Here is an 18,751-nt window from a genome sequence, read left to right as displayed (position 1 = left end):
AAGCAATCTTAATTACTAAATTATTGTAAGGATAGTTATAAAACTTAACAATATTAATTTAAGAAAGAAAAGATTGTGAGATTGGTTCGTTATGCCAAATTCCATGTTTTCAATAAAAACAGTTTCTGGTTAAACTTCTCTTCTGACACCAGAACCGTCTTGCGTTAGAAAATTCGTAGCACTGAGGTAAGGCTGGTTTTAATTATGCTGGAGCAGGAAAGAATTGCCGAAAATTGAATGAGTATTTAAATCTGTCGTGGTCCACAAGACAGTATCAAGTTGCTGAAATTAATTTAAAAAGAAAAAATATATATATAGACGGTGGCAAACTGTTACAAGAGTTTATAATTAAGAATTTTGTTATAAGAACTGTTTTTAACAGGTACGTAATTTCTTAAATTTTTTTTTAAAAAAATTCCTTACATATATACAATTAAATAATGAAAATTATTTGTCATTTAAGAAAAAGTATCTGTCATATGATTTTTTAACTTTTAAAGTGAATGTCATATGTATTCTATAGTGTTCTTTTCTGTTGTATATTTCTTTTGTAGTAAAGTATTTTATGTATTTTTATTTGGTGATTCTCATGTTTTTCAATAAGTATCCAAATAAAATAATGCAGCTTTTTTTCTGACACACTTTTTATGGTTGGTTTGATATCCGGTTTTGCTGTGCTAGATGTAAACTGATACTGATACACGATTGAGTTTGATAAAACTAGTTACCAATCTTTTTCTCTGCCATAATTCCTTACTATATATTCATAGACGTTAAGTTAAAAATTCAATTATAATATCTACTTAAATTATTCATTATCTGCAGACTTAATGATAATTTTAATTCTGTAATTCGTTGATTTAATTTAAGGCACCATTAAAACATACGAACTTTTATAAAGCATTGAAGACTGCTGCCATGATTTTAAATTTTTAATTGCATTTTTAAATATATCATTATATATTTATAGTAGAATATAAGAATATAAATATTTTTTGAAGTATATTTTTTAGTATCTTATATTCTAAAAATTTCTTTTCGTGTTCACTGTTTAATTTTTATTTCAGTTCAGTTTGCTTTACTAATAATAATTCTGTTTTTGAATTACTTACTTATTTTGAATACAATGTATTTAAAGCAAAATATCTTCATTTATTCATAAAAAAATCCCACCAACTTGTTTACTGTTGTTAGATTTTTTTAAAAAGATGAACCAATAATTAGCAGACCAACTATAATTACTGAATGCAAAGGTTTTGCAAAAACAGCATTCGGATTGAATGACCCACATACTTCACATTTCTGTAATGTTGACTTGTCCTGATACACTAAAATGTGCATCATCAGTCCATAAAAACTTTTTTTTTATTAACAAATTGCTTTCTATCTTCGATAAAATCATGGCTTCATTTTAAAACTATGCTTATTTTTTATTAGCAAAATACTTTTTTAAATTGAAGTATTACACGTTTTGATTACAATTAAGAAAGAAAAGTGTTTTAAAAAGCTGCTACGTCAGTTATCAAGAGGGAAAAAAAACTGAATAAATATTTTTTCTCTATTTTTTAGTTTATTTCCCCAAACTATAAATATTACGAATACAATATATCTTCAACATATTCTAATTTTTTTTCTTCTGGAATCCTTGAAACACTTACTCTAATTATAACCACCCTATACATATTATACATATATAATATCGCCGAGGTAGAATGCTGAATTAGGGTTAGGGAATATTGCGTCGACCTGTTACTTTGTATCAAGCTGATACGGTATCACCCAGCCGAAAACGGGCGAGATCGAAAAGATTATCTATGAATATCAATCGAATCCAAAAATTTATAATTTTGCATACTAAATACAGTATCGCCAAACCCTAAATTATTTGGCCAATTGTAAATAAACATTTTTTTTAATCTCAAGGACCAGAATGAATCGTATTTCCTAACTCAACACTGTGTTGTCATAATTGCGTTAAAACATAGTAGGTTCATACTTGATAGTCCAATAATGAAAATATACATGAATTTCGGTTTCAAACCTTAACATTTTTCGAGAAAAATTAACTTAAAAAATGTATAATAATCAAAAGAAAGTTATTTATGTTAACTGTTGAAAATTATACTTTGTAAAATTTTGATGCACGAAATAGACAAAAAAGATTCCATACCAACACTTTTTAAAATCCATCAAATCTTATGAGAAAAAAAATAACTCGCATTCTAGAATCTCTTATATTCCGACTTAAAACTTTAGTTATAAATCTATAAAGGATAAAAAAAATATCTCATTAAAGAATCAATGACACTGAAGAATCAAGGTTTCGTCGGTATCCTGGCCTATGGGTAGCGCGTCTTCCTCGTGATCATTTCGTCCCGGATTTGAGTCCTGGTTCGAGCATGGAGGTTCCTTACCCTGTGTTCCATCTGTGAGGTGTGTGAAAGAACCCCCCCCCCCCCATTAAAAGGGATTGTGCAAGTGAGTGTCATCTGCATTTGAGCTAGAAGTCAGACTGCTACCCTCGTGTGCTCAGGAGCCTTTACTCTCATAAGCTACTGCACAAACACGGTTTAAAATCTCTGACTTCGTCAACGGGCTTGTCTATGACAGGTACCATAAGTAACAGAATCAAGGTTTTTGATTCTTCAATTCAGAAAATCTGTAATTCACACAAATTAATTTAATTTTCAAATCACTTTTTATGTTATATATAATTATTAATATATAACTTATAGTTATTTATTTTCATTTTAGTATTGTCTTTCTGAGCACAGCATACAGAAAAAAAAATCTGTAAATCTACTGGTCAGCATAACATTTTTTTTTAGAAATAAAAAACGAAAGAAGAAAAGAATTAGTTTACCGATTAATCAAAAATCAGTATGGAAATTAAGTGCATTTCGAGTTTTATTCAGTATTAAATTTTCCATTTTTCAATATGATTTGAAAACATGTCTCCACTGTCTCCTCGCTTTAGCTGTATCCAACTGCCGACTCACTACTACACGACTAGCTACTCTACATGCGACACGATGCTGCTTCTACAATAAACGTCAGGACTCGGCACACAGCTCAATTCAGCAATTTCTTGAGCTCCACGCAAAGCTTGTTCTTCGCTGGACTATTCCGCCCTTGCTTCGTTATCCTCTCGGCATCTCGATACACGACTCGTTTCACGGCTACGACTGACAACGATTGATTGCAGCTTGAGACTGACGGCCTTTTACAGATCCCGGGAGACGAGCAGAGAAATTTCTGAACCAATTAGGCGTATCTCAGTTCCTATTGGCTGAATCGCGAAAATTCTCAAAGTTTCCAGTACTTAATATTTTGTCGCCAAAGTCACCAAATTAGTCGCCAAGTCACCAAATAATCGCCAAGTTGTGAGATCACTGACGCGGCACCTGGTCAGCATAAAACAGTCTTTTCAATAATTGAACCAACCGTGCTGGAAGCAACATTACAGGTTTGTAACAATATATATATATACCATGTATCTCCCTTTCCCTATGTGTTTGTGTGTGTTGCTGTTTACAAGGCGGACCATTGAAATCAGAGCAATGAAATTTGGCACTAATGTACTTTGGAATACACACACTGGAGCAATTTTTTTTTAAATTTCAATTTTAGAAATTAACCGAAAAATTTGGCGTTTCTTGGCGATTATTTCGAAAGATCATTACGCAATTAAATCATTTTTTTACACAATTTAAAAATACAAAACATTATGTCTTCAGTTGTGCACTTTTCCCCCTTAATTTTGTTAATTAAAAAATATTTTTATATATAATTTGCATCGGTACTTTTCATTGTTGCAAAGAAATTCATACCATTTTGATTGCTTCTACAAATATTTAACCTCGTGTTTTTTCCATTCTTAAGATCTAAGGAATGAAAATTCTATTTATTTTTTCCCATTCGTTGTGCTTAATTATTATTTATAAACAAAATATTTCATCGAAGTTTCTGTTGAATCTGCAAACAAAACCGTATTTCTAAGAATTGCTTTTGAGCGTATTAGCGTGATTCACATAAAATGAGCGCCATTTAAGTGTTGGAATTAGTTGCAGTTTTTACGTGAAGGATAAAAAAGCAACATTATCAGACTGAGTAAGATAGCATGCAGTTAAATGCTCGCTAGATGAACCAGTTAGTTATATTTTTAATACCACTATGATGTCATATGTACACAAAGGAAAGAGCAGGTGATATAATACGACTAACAATAAAATGATAGTAAAATAATATGATTCAATTGTCTATCATAATTTGAAGTTTAAAATATTTAATCTAGAGAAAAAATTTACGACTTTATTGAAACTAAATTAAACACTATTTCTGTAGAGCAAATAGGTAGTTAAACTTGTTTATAATAGAATATATATAATGATATTTTAAACTCTTAATTTAATCCAAATTAATTTCCAAAGCTTTATCGTAATTTAGCCCATAGTAATTTCATTCTCTTATTTTCTAATCCGATTCCACTTTCTCTACTTAATTAATTCAAGACAAGCACTATAAAATTGCTGAATCGCCGACACTTTCACTCGCTTCGCGTCAAGAGCTAGAAAAATGTCCAACAAGCACATTCTTTTTTAAAAGATCCCTGTGTTTCTCTTACTTGTGATTGACATGCGTCGGAAATCCCTTCAGAATCTTAATAACATATTAGCATTGTAAAAAAATATTTTCCCTATCAATATCTCATGTTATATAAGACGAGGGATAATTAATTTCTCTCTCCTCCCCACTTATGCTTTTGTGCTGCGCAAAGAGCGGACATGCCTTGTCCGCGTCTTCTTGTAAATAATTATGCTTTCCCGGGATGGATTAAAGCGAATTTAAAAATTTCAAAGTCTCTTCAATGTCTTCGAAACTGCTTTTCATAAAAAATAATGCTTATTATATATATATTGTTTGCTCTGTAGTCTATAATTGTAATATATATGTTGCAAATCATTTAAGTTAATACTAAAATTAAAATATATTATTTGAATAGTTTACATTAAAGCAATTAATTCACCTTATTTAAAATAATTCGATAAATAAACACAATAATTCTTTGAAGCCGTAACATTGGGGAATCAGAATTTCTTTAAATTATATAACTCAATATTTTTATTTTGGATTAAGATTTGCTAAATAAAAGCTTAAATCAACTGTCTCAAAACGGAAAGATTTCATAACCTAAATGATTTCGTAACAGTAAATTACAATCATTTCTTTCAAAAAGAAATGGCATTATTTGAACAGCATCAGTGCAAATTGTTCGATTGTGCGTGAATCTGGATTTTTCAGCTAAGGTTAACCGTATCTTAAACGAAGTTTAAATTTCTTTGAACGAACAGCAATTTTTCACGTAATAAACCATATGTGAGTATTCTCCTTAACTTAAATGATGTATGATTTTAGCTTTGGCAGATGCGTTATGGTAATTTTTGAGAAAAAAAATCATTTCTTTTCATTTATAAAAAAAAAAATCATTAATTTTCAAAACTTTAATTAAAATCAAATAAAAGAACAATTATTAAGATTGATTTATATTGAAGAAAAATGTAGTTGCTCTGCTTAAAAGTAAGCAGAATTATTTATTCTAAATCATTTTTGTCAAAACTGAAAAATAGAATAAAGAACTGTATATGAGTGATGCTTTCAGGGCATTGTCAAGAACACCTGCACCTATGGAGGCCTGCAAGCTTTATTTACCCAAGTATATATATCACAGGGGAGTTGTCGCTATCTTATATAAACTTCTAAGCTGAAGGCTATATAGTATAAACCTCAAAGGAGAAAAGAGTTTTCATATAAAAAATACTCTTATATAAGACATTATAATACACAACATTCTCTTATCTTCTGCCACTTTATTTGTAATTAAATGAAAATATCAAAAATAGCCCAAAAAATTTCTAAAATTTCCTTCTCGAAAAACTACAGTCAGGACTCAGACGAGTTTTAAAACCTCAGAAAGCCAATTTTTTTTCCCAAAATTTATTATTAACTTTAAAAAAGACCACATTAAATGTAGTTAAACATTTTAATAGCAACTCAGAAGCAATAACTAAAATGATGTAAAGTATTTGTAAGAAATTCATTCAGTTGTAAAATCAACACAAAGGAAAAATCATTTTTCTTTATATAGGAATAGAGCTTTAATTTCATAAAAATTAAATGTTTATTAATTGAAAAGGAAACCTTCTTTAAAACTTTTCTTATACTTCATAACATTTGTGTACAAAATTTGAAAAAAAATCTAATGCGTAGATTTTAATAAGTAATTATAAACTTCACTTTTATTTAAAAATGTCTTAATAAAAATAAAGTTTAAGTATATAAAACTCGCCCCAATGTTTGATAAGAAACAATAACACTTTAGTGAAATTCTACTCATAAAATAAATTTGATCTAATTTATACACTTAACAAGAATTTGTCTTTTATTTCGATACAGCATTGGCTTTACAATATTTTTATGAAATCAGCTGCTCAATTTTTTTCATCTTAAAATAATAGACCAATCTTTGCTCTAGATTGTTTTGTCACCTTTATTGCGTTGTTCTTGAGGAAATATGAGTTACAATTCTGAGGTCAAAACTAAATAACGTATATACACAAACTTGTCAGAAAATGTGGAACAAATGATTCAAATTGAAAACGCATTTTATTTTATTTCTGTTTGATGATTTGAACAATATTTCCTATACTCAAACATAAGATGAATTATGTTTACCTATTACGTTTCAGAATTAAAGGCTAAAATGAGTGATATTTCTTAAAGCTCTGAATGTAATGTTGATGTTTAAAATTACTCATATTATAATATTTACCTTTTCGATTTCGAAGAGTCAAGAAATGTGATGCGGTGTGATGTAACCGAAAAAAAAAATACAATGTTTTTATTTAGATTATTGTACATGTTATACACTTCCCTGAAAAAATATTCCACCTTTCGAAGTAAAGTGCATTTGTCTATCTGTCCGCGTGCAAGGTAACTAAAAGAAAGGAGGAGTTGAACAAATTAATTTTGGCATACAGTTGTTATACTAATAATCGACAGTTGATCACCAGTAGTTGATCAAGAAAAGGTCTAAAAGATGAATTCGATTTACTTTATTGGGCTACGAAGTTGAATATTAAATATACCATAATGAAAAAGTACTATAAAAAAATCGACGTGAGGAACTTTTCACTTGATTATAGAATTCCTTCATTTTAGAGGAGGAAAAAAAACTACAGTTAATTAAAAATAAACTTAACCAACAACCTCAAACAATGGCAATGCATATTTTTAAGGAAAATTCGTCCGGTGAATATATAGTGACAAATCTAATAGGCCCAGTAAAATACGTTGGTGCTTTATTTTATACGGAAAAACTCATACAAATAACAAAGCACAGACATATGGCACACAAAACAATACTTATAAAAATTAACTACAGCAAATCGTTATCAAACAATCACAACAGCACGAAACACGCGGAGAGAGCTCCTTTTAGATCAATATTTCAAAATGAGAATTCACTCCACCGTTCTTTTTCACAATTCTTTATCTTTCGTTTGTGCGCCTCTGCTTTTTATAGCTCCTGTGGCAGGGCATAGAATGTTCTAAAACAAACGCTGGAACGCGAATCCTAGTAGTAGATACCGTTAAAATTCGTGTAATTTTGGACATTTTTGTTTTTGTTAGCAAGTCGCCGAATGGTCGCGAAAGCCAGGGAGAGTCATTAACATGACATCCATTTAGAGTCCATCAGAGTTACCCGAAAAATTTTCACACAGGAAAGCAAATTATAAATTCGTAGCAATATTTTAAAATAGAATTCAACTTTTTGATGTAAAGATTGATGCATTTTGTTTTTAATTATTAAAATGTTAAGTACGACGTTTTATAAAATTTGCATCTAAATACTGGTCTTACTTTCTTTAGGTGTTTTTATATTTATTTTGAGTAAAAGAAAAAAATGAAACTTAGAAAAATAGATGTAAATGCAACTCATAAAAAAATTCTAATACTTTTATAAATCAAGAACGCGCTCTTCAGTTTTACAGATTGTTCGACTGAATGCAAAATTTTAATGAATATGAATTTACACTGCTTACTAACACTTTGGGATGAATATGAATTTACACTGCTTACTAACACCTTGGGATGAATATGAATTTACACTGCTTACTAACACTTTGGGATGAATATGAATGGATGTTAATTACGAAAGCCTTCCTTTCTTGAACGCATCTTCAAAAACTAAAAATAATAAACGAATACAAATTATTGGATGTACGGAAACTACAATTTAAGAAAAACCTGGTTTCGACTGTTTATCATTTTATGCAAAGTATTAACATCTTAATTATTGTTTAATCTTTAACTACATTTTCATCTGAGGGGAAGAGTATTGATATATTCATTTATACGTATTTGTGCACACTTTTTTGAGCACTTTTGGAGATAAGTGAATACTTAAAAAAAGTTAAAGACCGTTCCTACTTTCTTAGAACATCTTGTATACAAGAAGATATTACATTTCTCCTTGTTCATCATATAATTATCTTAACTTGCAAATTAGTATTCAGACAATTCAACCGAATCTCTCTAGATCGCTTTTTTTCTCTCGATCTTTTTGCTTTAATCTAATTGATCGAGTTACCCGAATGAATGCCTATTCTTACATCTAATTTTATCCATTATTTAGTTCCAAGATTTGCTCCCCAATTATCATGCTGAATATCAATTATTATTTTTCCAGAATTTCTTTTAAAAAGCAGGTATATAAATATAGAGACCTCTGGTCTTAAAATACTCCACTAATCAAAATCGATCTATTTCTGAAACATTCGATTAAATAAATATAAAAAACTAAATGAAAATCTAATTAACTGAATACAGCCAATTAACATGATATACAAAAATATAATAAACGTTGCTGCATATGGTACTTAACAGCTAAAACGCATTATCTTAACAATGAGGTCACATTTTTAGTTATTTGTCCTACTTAAAAGATGGGCAAATGATTTCAGAAATTAAATACCGCCCCACATTTGGAGTTTATAATGTGATTTTGAACTGATGGCATTACCCAGAAATTAACAACTGTCCACGGATGCGCTAAATAGACAAAAGGAAAAGATTATAGCTAATATTATAAAAAAATATACATATCTGTCTCATTGGCAGTTACTTTCTTCTACAGATTAAAAATGGAAAATAAGAGTTATGTTCTTTTTCTTACCAATTACATTTACACGGGGATTTTTGGAACCAAATGTAGCACTATGTTTTGACATTCGAATAAATATCTAATGTTTGTGGCAAGAAAATTTCTTTTATTTGATTTATTATAATGATCATCTATATTAATATACATATTTTTTAAAAATCCATTCTCAGATTACGGTTTTTAATCAAACAAAGCATTTATATGGAATTCAAAAAAAGCAAAGCAGAAATTTATTTTGTCGAAATCTATAGAAACAGGTTTTAAAAAAATCCGATGCAAAAAGAAAAAAAAAAAGAATATGGAATGAACAGTGGCTATATGAGAGCCATAATAAGTGGTAAGATAATTAATAATAAGCAGTAATAACAATAAACAATACAAATAAAATAAATTCCTTTGCATTATATTTTTCAAAAAATATGCTACAAGTTAGCAAATAACTCGACATTCATGTGCACGGAACAGATTGTTAGGTAGCCTTCTACGTAATAAATAGACGTCAGCCAAACGGAAAACAGAAATCATGATTCAATAAAATTATGTGAACAAGTAAAGAGTATCCATTTGGATATATGTTTAACCAGACTTTTTCTGCCTTGAGTCATAGCGCCGCTGTACTAATAATAGCGTGAAGGATTCTACTAGGAGACTCAAATCTTTTGTTTTTACCTCACAGAATCCTATCTATCTTTGGAGGATGCAGCGGACAGGGCCGGACAGTCTCCGCAGCTGGGTGATTGTTTTCTACTGCAGCCTGATCAGCATGATGCTCTACGGCGTGGTCCGGCTCTCCGGAATCATGTTTGTAGCTTCAATGGAACGATTCCAAGTAGACAGACAATCGGCATCACTGCCTTATATTCTCTGCGATTCTCTTCAAGCCATGGCAGGTAATCCTGCATTGATTGAATTCAATCGATAATTAAACATCCATTAGTTATGATTAATTTCGGAAATAGAGATTCTTAACTCTACAATCCGTTTGGCTACACGTTTTTATTTTCCATTTATAAGTTTCACAGGGCTATTTCAAAGAGTAACAATGAAATGTTTTTTGATAAAAATTTGTAGAGAAGACCGTTAGATGATAATAGCGGTACTAGAATTAAATTTAAACTGGAAACTTGGAAAAATATCAGGACGGCTGTTGTAGAATAGTTCTACTATTAAAAATACAATCAAAATGGTTTTTTTGCTTCGTAAAAATATATTAGTAAAAAGAGACTTTTGTTTTTATTGCAAAATTTTATAATGAGGTTTGTGTCACTGGGATATTGTTTAATGTTAAATTATAAATTTATAATGTAATATTTGACACATTTTAATTTTTTTAAACTTTTGAGAAAAAAAAAACACTTTACATTTTTTTAAAAAAAATAATTTTCTGAAATTATATGAAGCTATTCAAACCACATACATTTTTTTTGTAAAAAATAATTAAAAAGACATTGACTGTAGGGATAATAGAAAGATATCCATTATGCACTAACAAATGCTTTATTAAGTTACAATGCTTTTCAAATATTATATACTAGCCGCCTTTGGCGACCAGCCGGTTCGCCAATCTTAATGCTCGTTAAAATTTTAACAATTAATTATTTTATGTAATTCCTACTTTAATAGCTTATTCATTAAAATATTTTAAAACTTCAAATTTCAATTCACTCAGAATATTATAAAGGCCTTCAGTCATAACGTAATCCGTATCACTCCAATTTTCTGTTAGCTCTCGTAGAATTTATGCTTTAAATTAAAGTGGAAAGGATTAATCTGCAATTAATATAATAATATTTTTTACTGAAACAAAGCTTTTTTTTTAAATATGATTACTGAAAACAGAGTCACTGAGCATTTAAACCTTATGGGCACTAAAGAATATCTTTCTTAATTTATGTAATATCTCAAGAATTTGTCAACAAAATTTTTTCAGATTCATCTTGAGCAGGTCTATTAATTAACAATGTTTAATTTTAAATGCATCAAACACTAAGAAAATAAACAGAATCGTTTAAAATAATCGGTCGAAAACAGATTAAAAAAATTACTTAAAACGATGAACTTAAACTAACGTAAATACAATTTAATTACAAAAGCATGCAACTAACCTAAAAATAATTTAAATCGAGTCCGCTTCCGTTGAAATGTAAACAATCAGAATACAATGCGCATGCGTGAATTTTCAACGCCAGTTAAGGTAACGCAAAAGCGTGAATTTTTCTACGCCAGTTGGGGTAACGCTATGTAGATTAGAAATTTTTAATTTCCTTTAATTTGTTTCATTTTAATTCAAAAGTACTTCAGAATGAATCTGAAAGATCGATTAATTAACAATGTTTAATTTTAAATGCATCAAACATAAGAAAATAAACAGAATCGTTTGAAATAATCGGCCGAAAAATGTTAGCCCTAGCCTCATTGCTGATGAAAAAAAAAAAAAAAACCCTGAAGCCTCACTTATTTGGCGGTGGGGAAAATGAAAGGATTTTTTTAGCGGGAAAATTAGTTTTTAATTAATAATTAAAATTCTAATTAAAATTTCAAAAAAGGGACCCCAGGTGCACATTCCCGACCTCCAAGGTATACACGTACCAAATTTGGTAGCTGTAGGTCAAATAGTCTTTTTGTAGAGCGCCAACACACACACACACACACATTGAGCTTTATATATAAGTAGAGATTAAAATATGCCGTTTCCTGAAATTCTTTTGGACCGATATAATTTGGGAACAATTTTTTAAATATATCAAATATTTTGACAGTTTTAAAGATTTATAATCGATAAACATTGATATCCTTTAATAATTCTCTTTTTTTTAAATACAAACATAGTTTTATTAAATTGGCTTTAAATCAAAGAAATCTTGAACTTTTCTTGCTCCAAAACCTATATAATCACATTTTTCCTGGTCTCGTTGTAATATATTTTTGAAGAACATAATTTATTACATGTATGAAAATTTGAACATTTATTCCAAGTATAGTTGAAGAAATTATTTTTAGATGAGCAAACTCATTAAAATTCATATAAAATCAATTAGCTTATCTATTTATTTGCCCACATCGACACAACCTATGTATAAGACATCAGAGCAGACGGTGGGAAAATTGTTTAGAAAAACAAAATTGAAATACAAAAAAGAAACCCAATATCTATACTAAATTACCAAAATGTATTAAATGTACTTTAACAAACACAGAAGATAAAGCTTCTGCAAAGGAATTGTTATACAATTCTTGTAACATATACAAATTAAAATATAAGAAAAGCAGAAAATGAATTAAAAATAAAATGCATTACAAACTGGGTGAATAATTAAATTATAAAATTTCAAAGTTTTAAAATGAAAATCAAAGTTCCCATAGATGTTAAAAGTATCAAAGCTGAAATTTATCGTCGGGCTTTCTTCACCTAAAAAAATTCTTTCTATTTTTCCAGACTATTCTAACTGGACTAAAATGTTAAACCATGCAGCTTTGCTTAGATGATATTCTCTAGAATAAATATAAATGAAAACATTGTGATCTACCACATCTTGTGAGTCACATGTGAGTCCATTTGGTGTTGACTAATCTGAAATTATACAAGTATGGAGCAAATGGACGTGTTGCCTGATATGTTAGGAAGTACATAACATATTTGTAAATAACTAATACATTAGATCAATAGATCCAATGAACCCTTAACTCGAATTTTTGTTCCAGAATCCCTCTAATAGTTTAGCCAACTACTTAACATGAATCTTTAGTTTTATATTTTGAGAAAAAATAGGGTGCAGGGAGAATAATTTCTCCCCCCCCCCAGAAAGTGTAGCAATTTCCTTGCTGAGTGACTCAAGATAGACAGACAATTTCCTTAGCACTCTTGATGCACTCTTTAATGTTTAACAAGAAATGAGATCAGGTCTTAAAAAAACCTTTTAATGACTCTATTTATGACGGACTATCAGTCTAAATTCTTATTTTGGCTCATTGCTAAAAGCCCCTGCTGGCAAGGTTGATTGCCCCAATCTCGGTTTGAAAAACTGTGTTAAAGGGAACAAAACTGTAGTAATAAATTAAAAAAAAATTCTCGATTTTTTTGAAGATGCGTAGTTTAAGTTCTTTGTTGCCATTAATCTTTGATCTTGTGCCTATCGCAAATATAAAAATGTGCCGAAGTCTTTTACAACACAAAAAATTAAATTACTATTATTGTTCGATATCTCAACATCTTCCTCTCTTTTTTATATCATTAAAATTATATACCCATAACTTGGATATTACCTATTATAAAAACTTATAACAGAAATAAAAATTTTCGAAATTCATCATTATAGATGAAAAGAAATGCCAAAAACATTTAAAAATAAGTTCTTTAAGATGACTCTTGATTGCTATAAACTATTAGTATCGAAATTGACATTAGCGTTAAATTCTTTGTAATAACATACTATAATACAATTTCATCTGTTAGAATAAAAATTGTTGCTTATTAGGGTAAAGACATAGGAGCGTCATTAATCATATAAAGATCTTGAATACATAAAATGTTATATCCGAAGTCACAAGCTGTTCACTAATACATAGGAGTGGATTCCCAATGAGTAGTTAACATAGACTTGCATGTTTCTGACGTTTTCTATTATCATTTCGTTGGATTGTCTGTTCTTTTTGTTTGAAATAACACTTGCAAGCTGTAAGCATTAACGCAATATGTTAGGTTTGAAGTCTGGGATTTGATATAAATTTCATGATAATCGATGCACCTGAAAGCTGAACTGCAGATATGCGAATTATCGTAAATCTCGTTACATTTTAGACACCGCGGATGAGTTGAAAGATTTGTACAGATGGCCAAACCTGCCACACTTTTTACACAGCATAACGCTTATAAAGTCTTTAAACCTTAAATAGCACCACTCGAATTTAAGTGCTGCACATTCTTAAACCTTGTCGTAATCCTCGGAATTGAGAGTTAAAACCCAATGACTGAAAAATTTAATGCCTCAAGTAACATTAAAATCTATTTTAAACTCCTCATTGCCTTTGTCGGAAAGAAACAGTTTTTCTCTCTTGGGTCCTATTTCGAATCGCTTTTATTCCTCTTCAAAATCAAAATTACATAAAATGATTTCGGGATGTTTCTTATCAGGTTTTATTATTTCAAAACTATTATCAATTTCACCCACTGTTCTGAATTTACCCAGGAGCATATTCAATACCTCATTGTCAGATGTTTCTATCGCGAGAGACCTTTCTTATTTATTCTAGAAATTATTTTCACTTTTACTGCGGGATTAACAATAAAAAATAAAGAAGAAAGTTTCTTCCTGTTTTATTAGGGTTCTTTATCATCGTCATTTTTAGGTCTTAAAAGCAAGACAATTTTGTCCTATATTTTTTCTTCAGCGTATGTTCTCTCAGGAGACGAATCACAGATTTTAAATAACTTCTTCGATAGGTACCTTTTTTTTTTCTTCTTCTTCTTTTCTTTATTTATTTGAGGAATAATCCCTTTTATATTTGAATTTTGATGTTTGATTTTCTTTGTATTTAATTTTTATTATCCTCCCCTCCTCCCCAATTTTCTTATTTTAGCTTTCTTTAGAACAATTTCTGAGTTTATACCTATATCTTTTTCAGTTCGTAGAGCTCTAGACAATTACCATTTTTACCAGATAATTCCTTGAAAATAAGCCAAGAAGCCGAAAAATCATCTGCAAAATTGTTACAGATTTAATTTACAGTGATTTTGTTCAATTTTTCAGTTCTTCTTTTTGAGAAAGCCACTCATGTTTGTAATCTACCCTTATATTACAAAGTAGTAGTCATCAATAAAATTATACTCAGATAATTTATGTATGATGATATCCATAACGTTCTTGGATTTATCCATAATTAAAAATTGTACAGTCTTTTAAAAGTCGAAATCACATCCTGGAAACATTTCTCGGAATACAAGATATTGCGAGGAATCAAAAGTGAAACGATTTGAAAAAGGCAAATGCAAATACAATAAAGTAATTTAATTCCAATTTAAAACAAAAACTTCCCGCTGCTGCATAGAGAAAAGGATTCTTAATTATCTTTTAATTCCTATCTCAGGTCCAATAACGGGGTTCTTGAGTTTGAAATTTGGAGCTCGGCAGGTGATGATGTTGGGATCCTTCATCGCAGCTGTCGGAACTGGTGCATGTTTCTTCGCTGAAAACATTGAAACCGTCACTGCTTTATGGGGCGTCGTGTATGGTAAGCTGCACTTTTTTTTTTTTTTAAATTTTGAAGAGCTTTTCTGCCAGCTGATGCTAATTTTACAGTACTTTGCCCTCCATAATTTTTATCTAAAACTATTTCCTGTATTTTGGTTCCTTTGATTTCTTAGAGTTAATTTTTTTTTATTCATTGCATAAAAGTTATTAAAGATTATCTTTAATGCCAATATAAATGTATATTTCAAATGACTATACAGATATCTAGATTAGCAATAAAATGCAAAAGTTAGGAGAAGATTCGATAAGAATTAGATTTATTTATCTAAAGAAGAAAATAAGGGGAGCTTGTATTTCACTTAAGTGGCATTGTATTTGTAGGACATATTTTGAAAATAAGATTATTTTTCTGATTTTTTCAGGGTTGGGTTTCGGGTTGAGCAGTCTTTTGTTACCTGCAATCATCATTCAACATTTTGTCAAAAGACGAGCTAGTGCCATCAGTTTGGTATACTTCGGTGCCTATGTAGGATTTTCTTTCTTGCCGAGCATAGCTGACTTACTCATCCACACTTATGGACTTTCGGGGACATATTTGTTCTTATCGGGCTTCCTGCTGCATTGCGTGCCTTTATCCATGTTATTGAGAAAACCTGACCACAGTCAAGCTCAGAAAATTCAGGAACTGAGACGATCAAGCGCAGGAACTCAACGATCTAGAGCCGCTAGCATAAGCATCGTAGGAGGATATCCATTATGCGTTGTGAAAGAACCCAGATGCAGTATAATAGAAGAATCATTCGATGATCCTGGAATTATCCCGTCTGAAAATGAGAATTTTCAAAATGAATCGGATAGAAAAGACAGTGTCACAACAATTACTAACAGTATTTCTCTATATAATACTAGACAAATCGAATCAAGAAAACAATCACTGTCACATTTTGGGCGAGATAATGAAGGATTCAGCATAGAGGATTTACCGAAACTTGATCATCAATTTACTACGGACATTTTTAAGCAAGAGAAAAAATCCGAATGCATTGAAGATCAAACATACTATTCCAAAACAAATCCGAAGCTCCTGCACTTTCAAAGGATCGAAAGTTCTTCAAATATATTTACTAACCCCACATCGAAAGAATATTATACAGACATTTCCTACAATGAAGAAATCGAAAAACGTGACAAGTTCCCAGATGAAATATTTACAGTCTTCCCTAAACCAGCACGAATAAGTAGATCGGTAAGTGATAGATCTTTTTACGACCACTCAATAAAAACAGACAATATATCAATAAGTACCAATCAGGACCACTCGCAAATACATAGAGCTGCAAGCATATTGAAACAAGAAATAACAATTTCTAAAGGTATGACAATTTTCTTCGAGCCTATGTTCTTATTAGTACTATTTGGCAATGCAGTGTATGCTTCTAGCTTCATCGCCTTCATCACTGTGATTGTAGACTTTTCAATAGACATTGGCATGTCAGAATCTGACGGAAAATATATAATAATGTTTTTCTCGATAGCTAGTAACGTCGGTCTTCTAAGTTTCGGATGGGTGACCGATGGTGGTTATCTCAGTTTAACGAGCTTCGCAGCGTTGATGCTTCTTATAAGAACAGTGACTTTATGTGTAATTCCATATTCCAGTGGATATATTATGCTGATGACTGTAGTAATTTTACAAGGTTTCTTCGAAGCTTCCTTAGCAAACATATTTCCACTCCTAGTTACTGAATACTTTATAGACGAAGTACATGAACTTGCCATCTCGTGCACGCTTTTTCTCTGTGGGCCTATGTATTTGGGTACGCCAGTGCTGATAGGTAAGATAATTATTTACTCTTATAAACCTTCAGATTTTTACCTTAATTAATCATAATGATAAATATTATAAATATGCATGAAATATAATTAAATTTCGTCACTTTTTGATTTGTTTAAAGATACTAATGACTTCATTTCGCGTACATGATGATTCAGAATAATTGGTCAGTAGTTTGTAGATAAGTCAAACTTATTGAGATAAGCCATTTATACCTAGGAATATACGGCCACGTAAGAAATTGCCAACGTACTTTTGTAACAATGTTGCATTGAAACAATGTAAGCCATGTTGCAATGAAAATTTGTCGGAAAGTAAGCGCGGAATGCACCCACAAAATATGTTAGAGCTGTTTTTCTTGTAGTAGGTGAGGTTGAACGAATTGTTTACCGTGATGTTTAAATGTTGATGCTGAAATTTTGTTGAGCATTATGCGCTATTATAAACGTTATTTTTTATCACTCATAATTGAGAGTTACACACGATGTTTAAAAGTTACATGAAAATGTAATGTTTCTCTGTAAAAAAATATTAATATAACCGGACTGAAAAATCAGCGTAAGAGTAATCAACGTAAGAATAATCTGAGGGCTAGAAATAATATAATTGTTAAATCTTTTAAAATAAGTGATTTTTTAGTGTATTAGAAAAATCAAACAATTTAGAATTTATGGATTTATTTAATAACAGTCATAAACATTTAGTCCGAATAAATCTTTGCCCCAAAATATATACAAAATAAATAACAGGTAATTAAAAAATAAGAAGAATGCAGATATAGGGGAAACCAGGGTAAAAGGACAATGTGAAAAGTTAACCTCTTTTAATAAATTCGTTTTTTTGAGGGAAAACTCCTTTTCTTTGGATATGTTATTAGAATGAAGTTTTATTTGTTGTATCTGATTAGATAATTTTTTATTTTAATACATCCATAATTATTTTTCTTTTTAAAAAAAGATGAAAAAGTGTCATCTTGCTCCAATATTAGGATAAAATGAATTTGATCATGAAGCAAGAAGATGAAATCTAATAGAAATTGGTTACATTTTTACGCATTAATTAATAAAACCTTGCTATAAATTCTGTCTTGAATAATAGGTAAAAATAGCAAAATGTTAAAAATTTTTAATTGATAGTAAATTAAGCTAATTCAAGGTTCATTTCAAAGTTCGAGCTCTCTTCGTGTCATCATATGTAGCATTTGCAGCATACTTTGTGCTTCTTTTGAAAAAGGGTCAACATTTATCTCATCATATACAAAACATTGCACTACATTTTCTTTGGTATTTTGAGCTAACATCATGGATGTCGATAGTTTGGGCTTCTTAATTTCTTTAAAGGTAGTTCTTTCTGAAGCAGTGTCCTTTTTCATTGGTAAATGTTTAAATATATTTGCTCATTACTTAAGTCTTTTCCTTTTTATTAGGCAATAGTTTAACATGAAAATATTTCAGTAAGGTTTCGATTTAATGGAAGTTACATATTTTGGCAGTCCTGTTTTTCATT

The 18,751-nt window shown here is 30.1% G+C and overlaps 1 protein-coding gene across 2 annotated transcripts in view; it reads left to right on the top strand.

Moving 5' to 3' along the window:
• The window catches only part of LOC129989020 (monocarboxylate transporter 12-B-like), a 34,401-nt gene that overhangs the window by 12,821 nt on the left and 2,829 nt on the right, over positions 1 to 18,751 (top strand). Inside the window, exons 4-6 of one of the 2 annotated variants that reach the window (XM_056097324.1) lie at positions 9,900 to 10,113; positions 15,308 to 15,451; positions 15,834 to 15,974. In XM_056097324.1, coding sequence (XP_055953299.1) covers positions 9,900 to 10,113; positions 15,308 to 15,410 — 317 coding nt within the window. In that variant the 3' untranslated portion in view covers positions 15,411 to 15,451; positions 15,834 to 15,974. Of the gene's footprint in view, positions 1 to 9,899; positions 10,114 to 15,307; positions 15,452 to 15,833; positions 17,247 to 18,751 lie in introns of those variants that run through there. The other variant, XM_056097326.1, reaches the window with a different exon arrangement.

Source organism: Argiope bruennichi, chromosome 10 (assembly GCF_947563725.1).
Source record: "Argiope bruennichi chromosome 10, qqArgBrue1.1, whole genome shotgun sequence".
Lineage (NCBI taxonomy): Eukaryota > Metazoa > Arthropoda > Arachnida > Araneae > Araneidae > Argiope > Argiope bruennichi.
The sequence above is the reverse complement of the archived record's forward strand: the minus strand, read 5'-3'. Positions and strand labels throughout refer to the sequence as shown.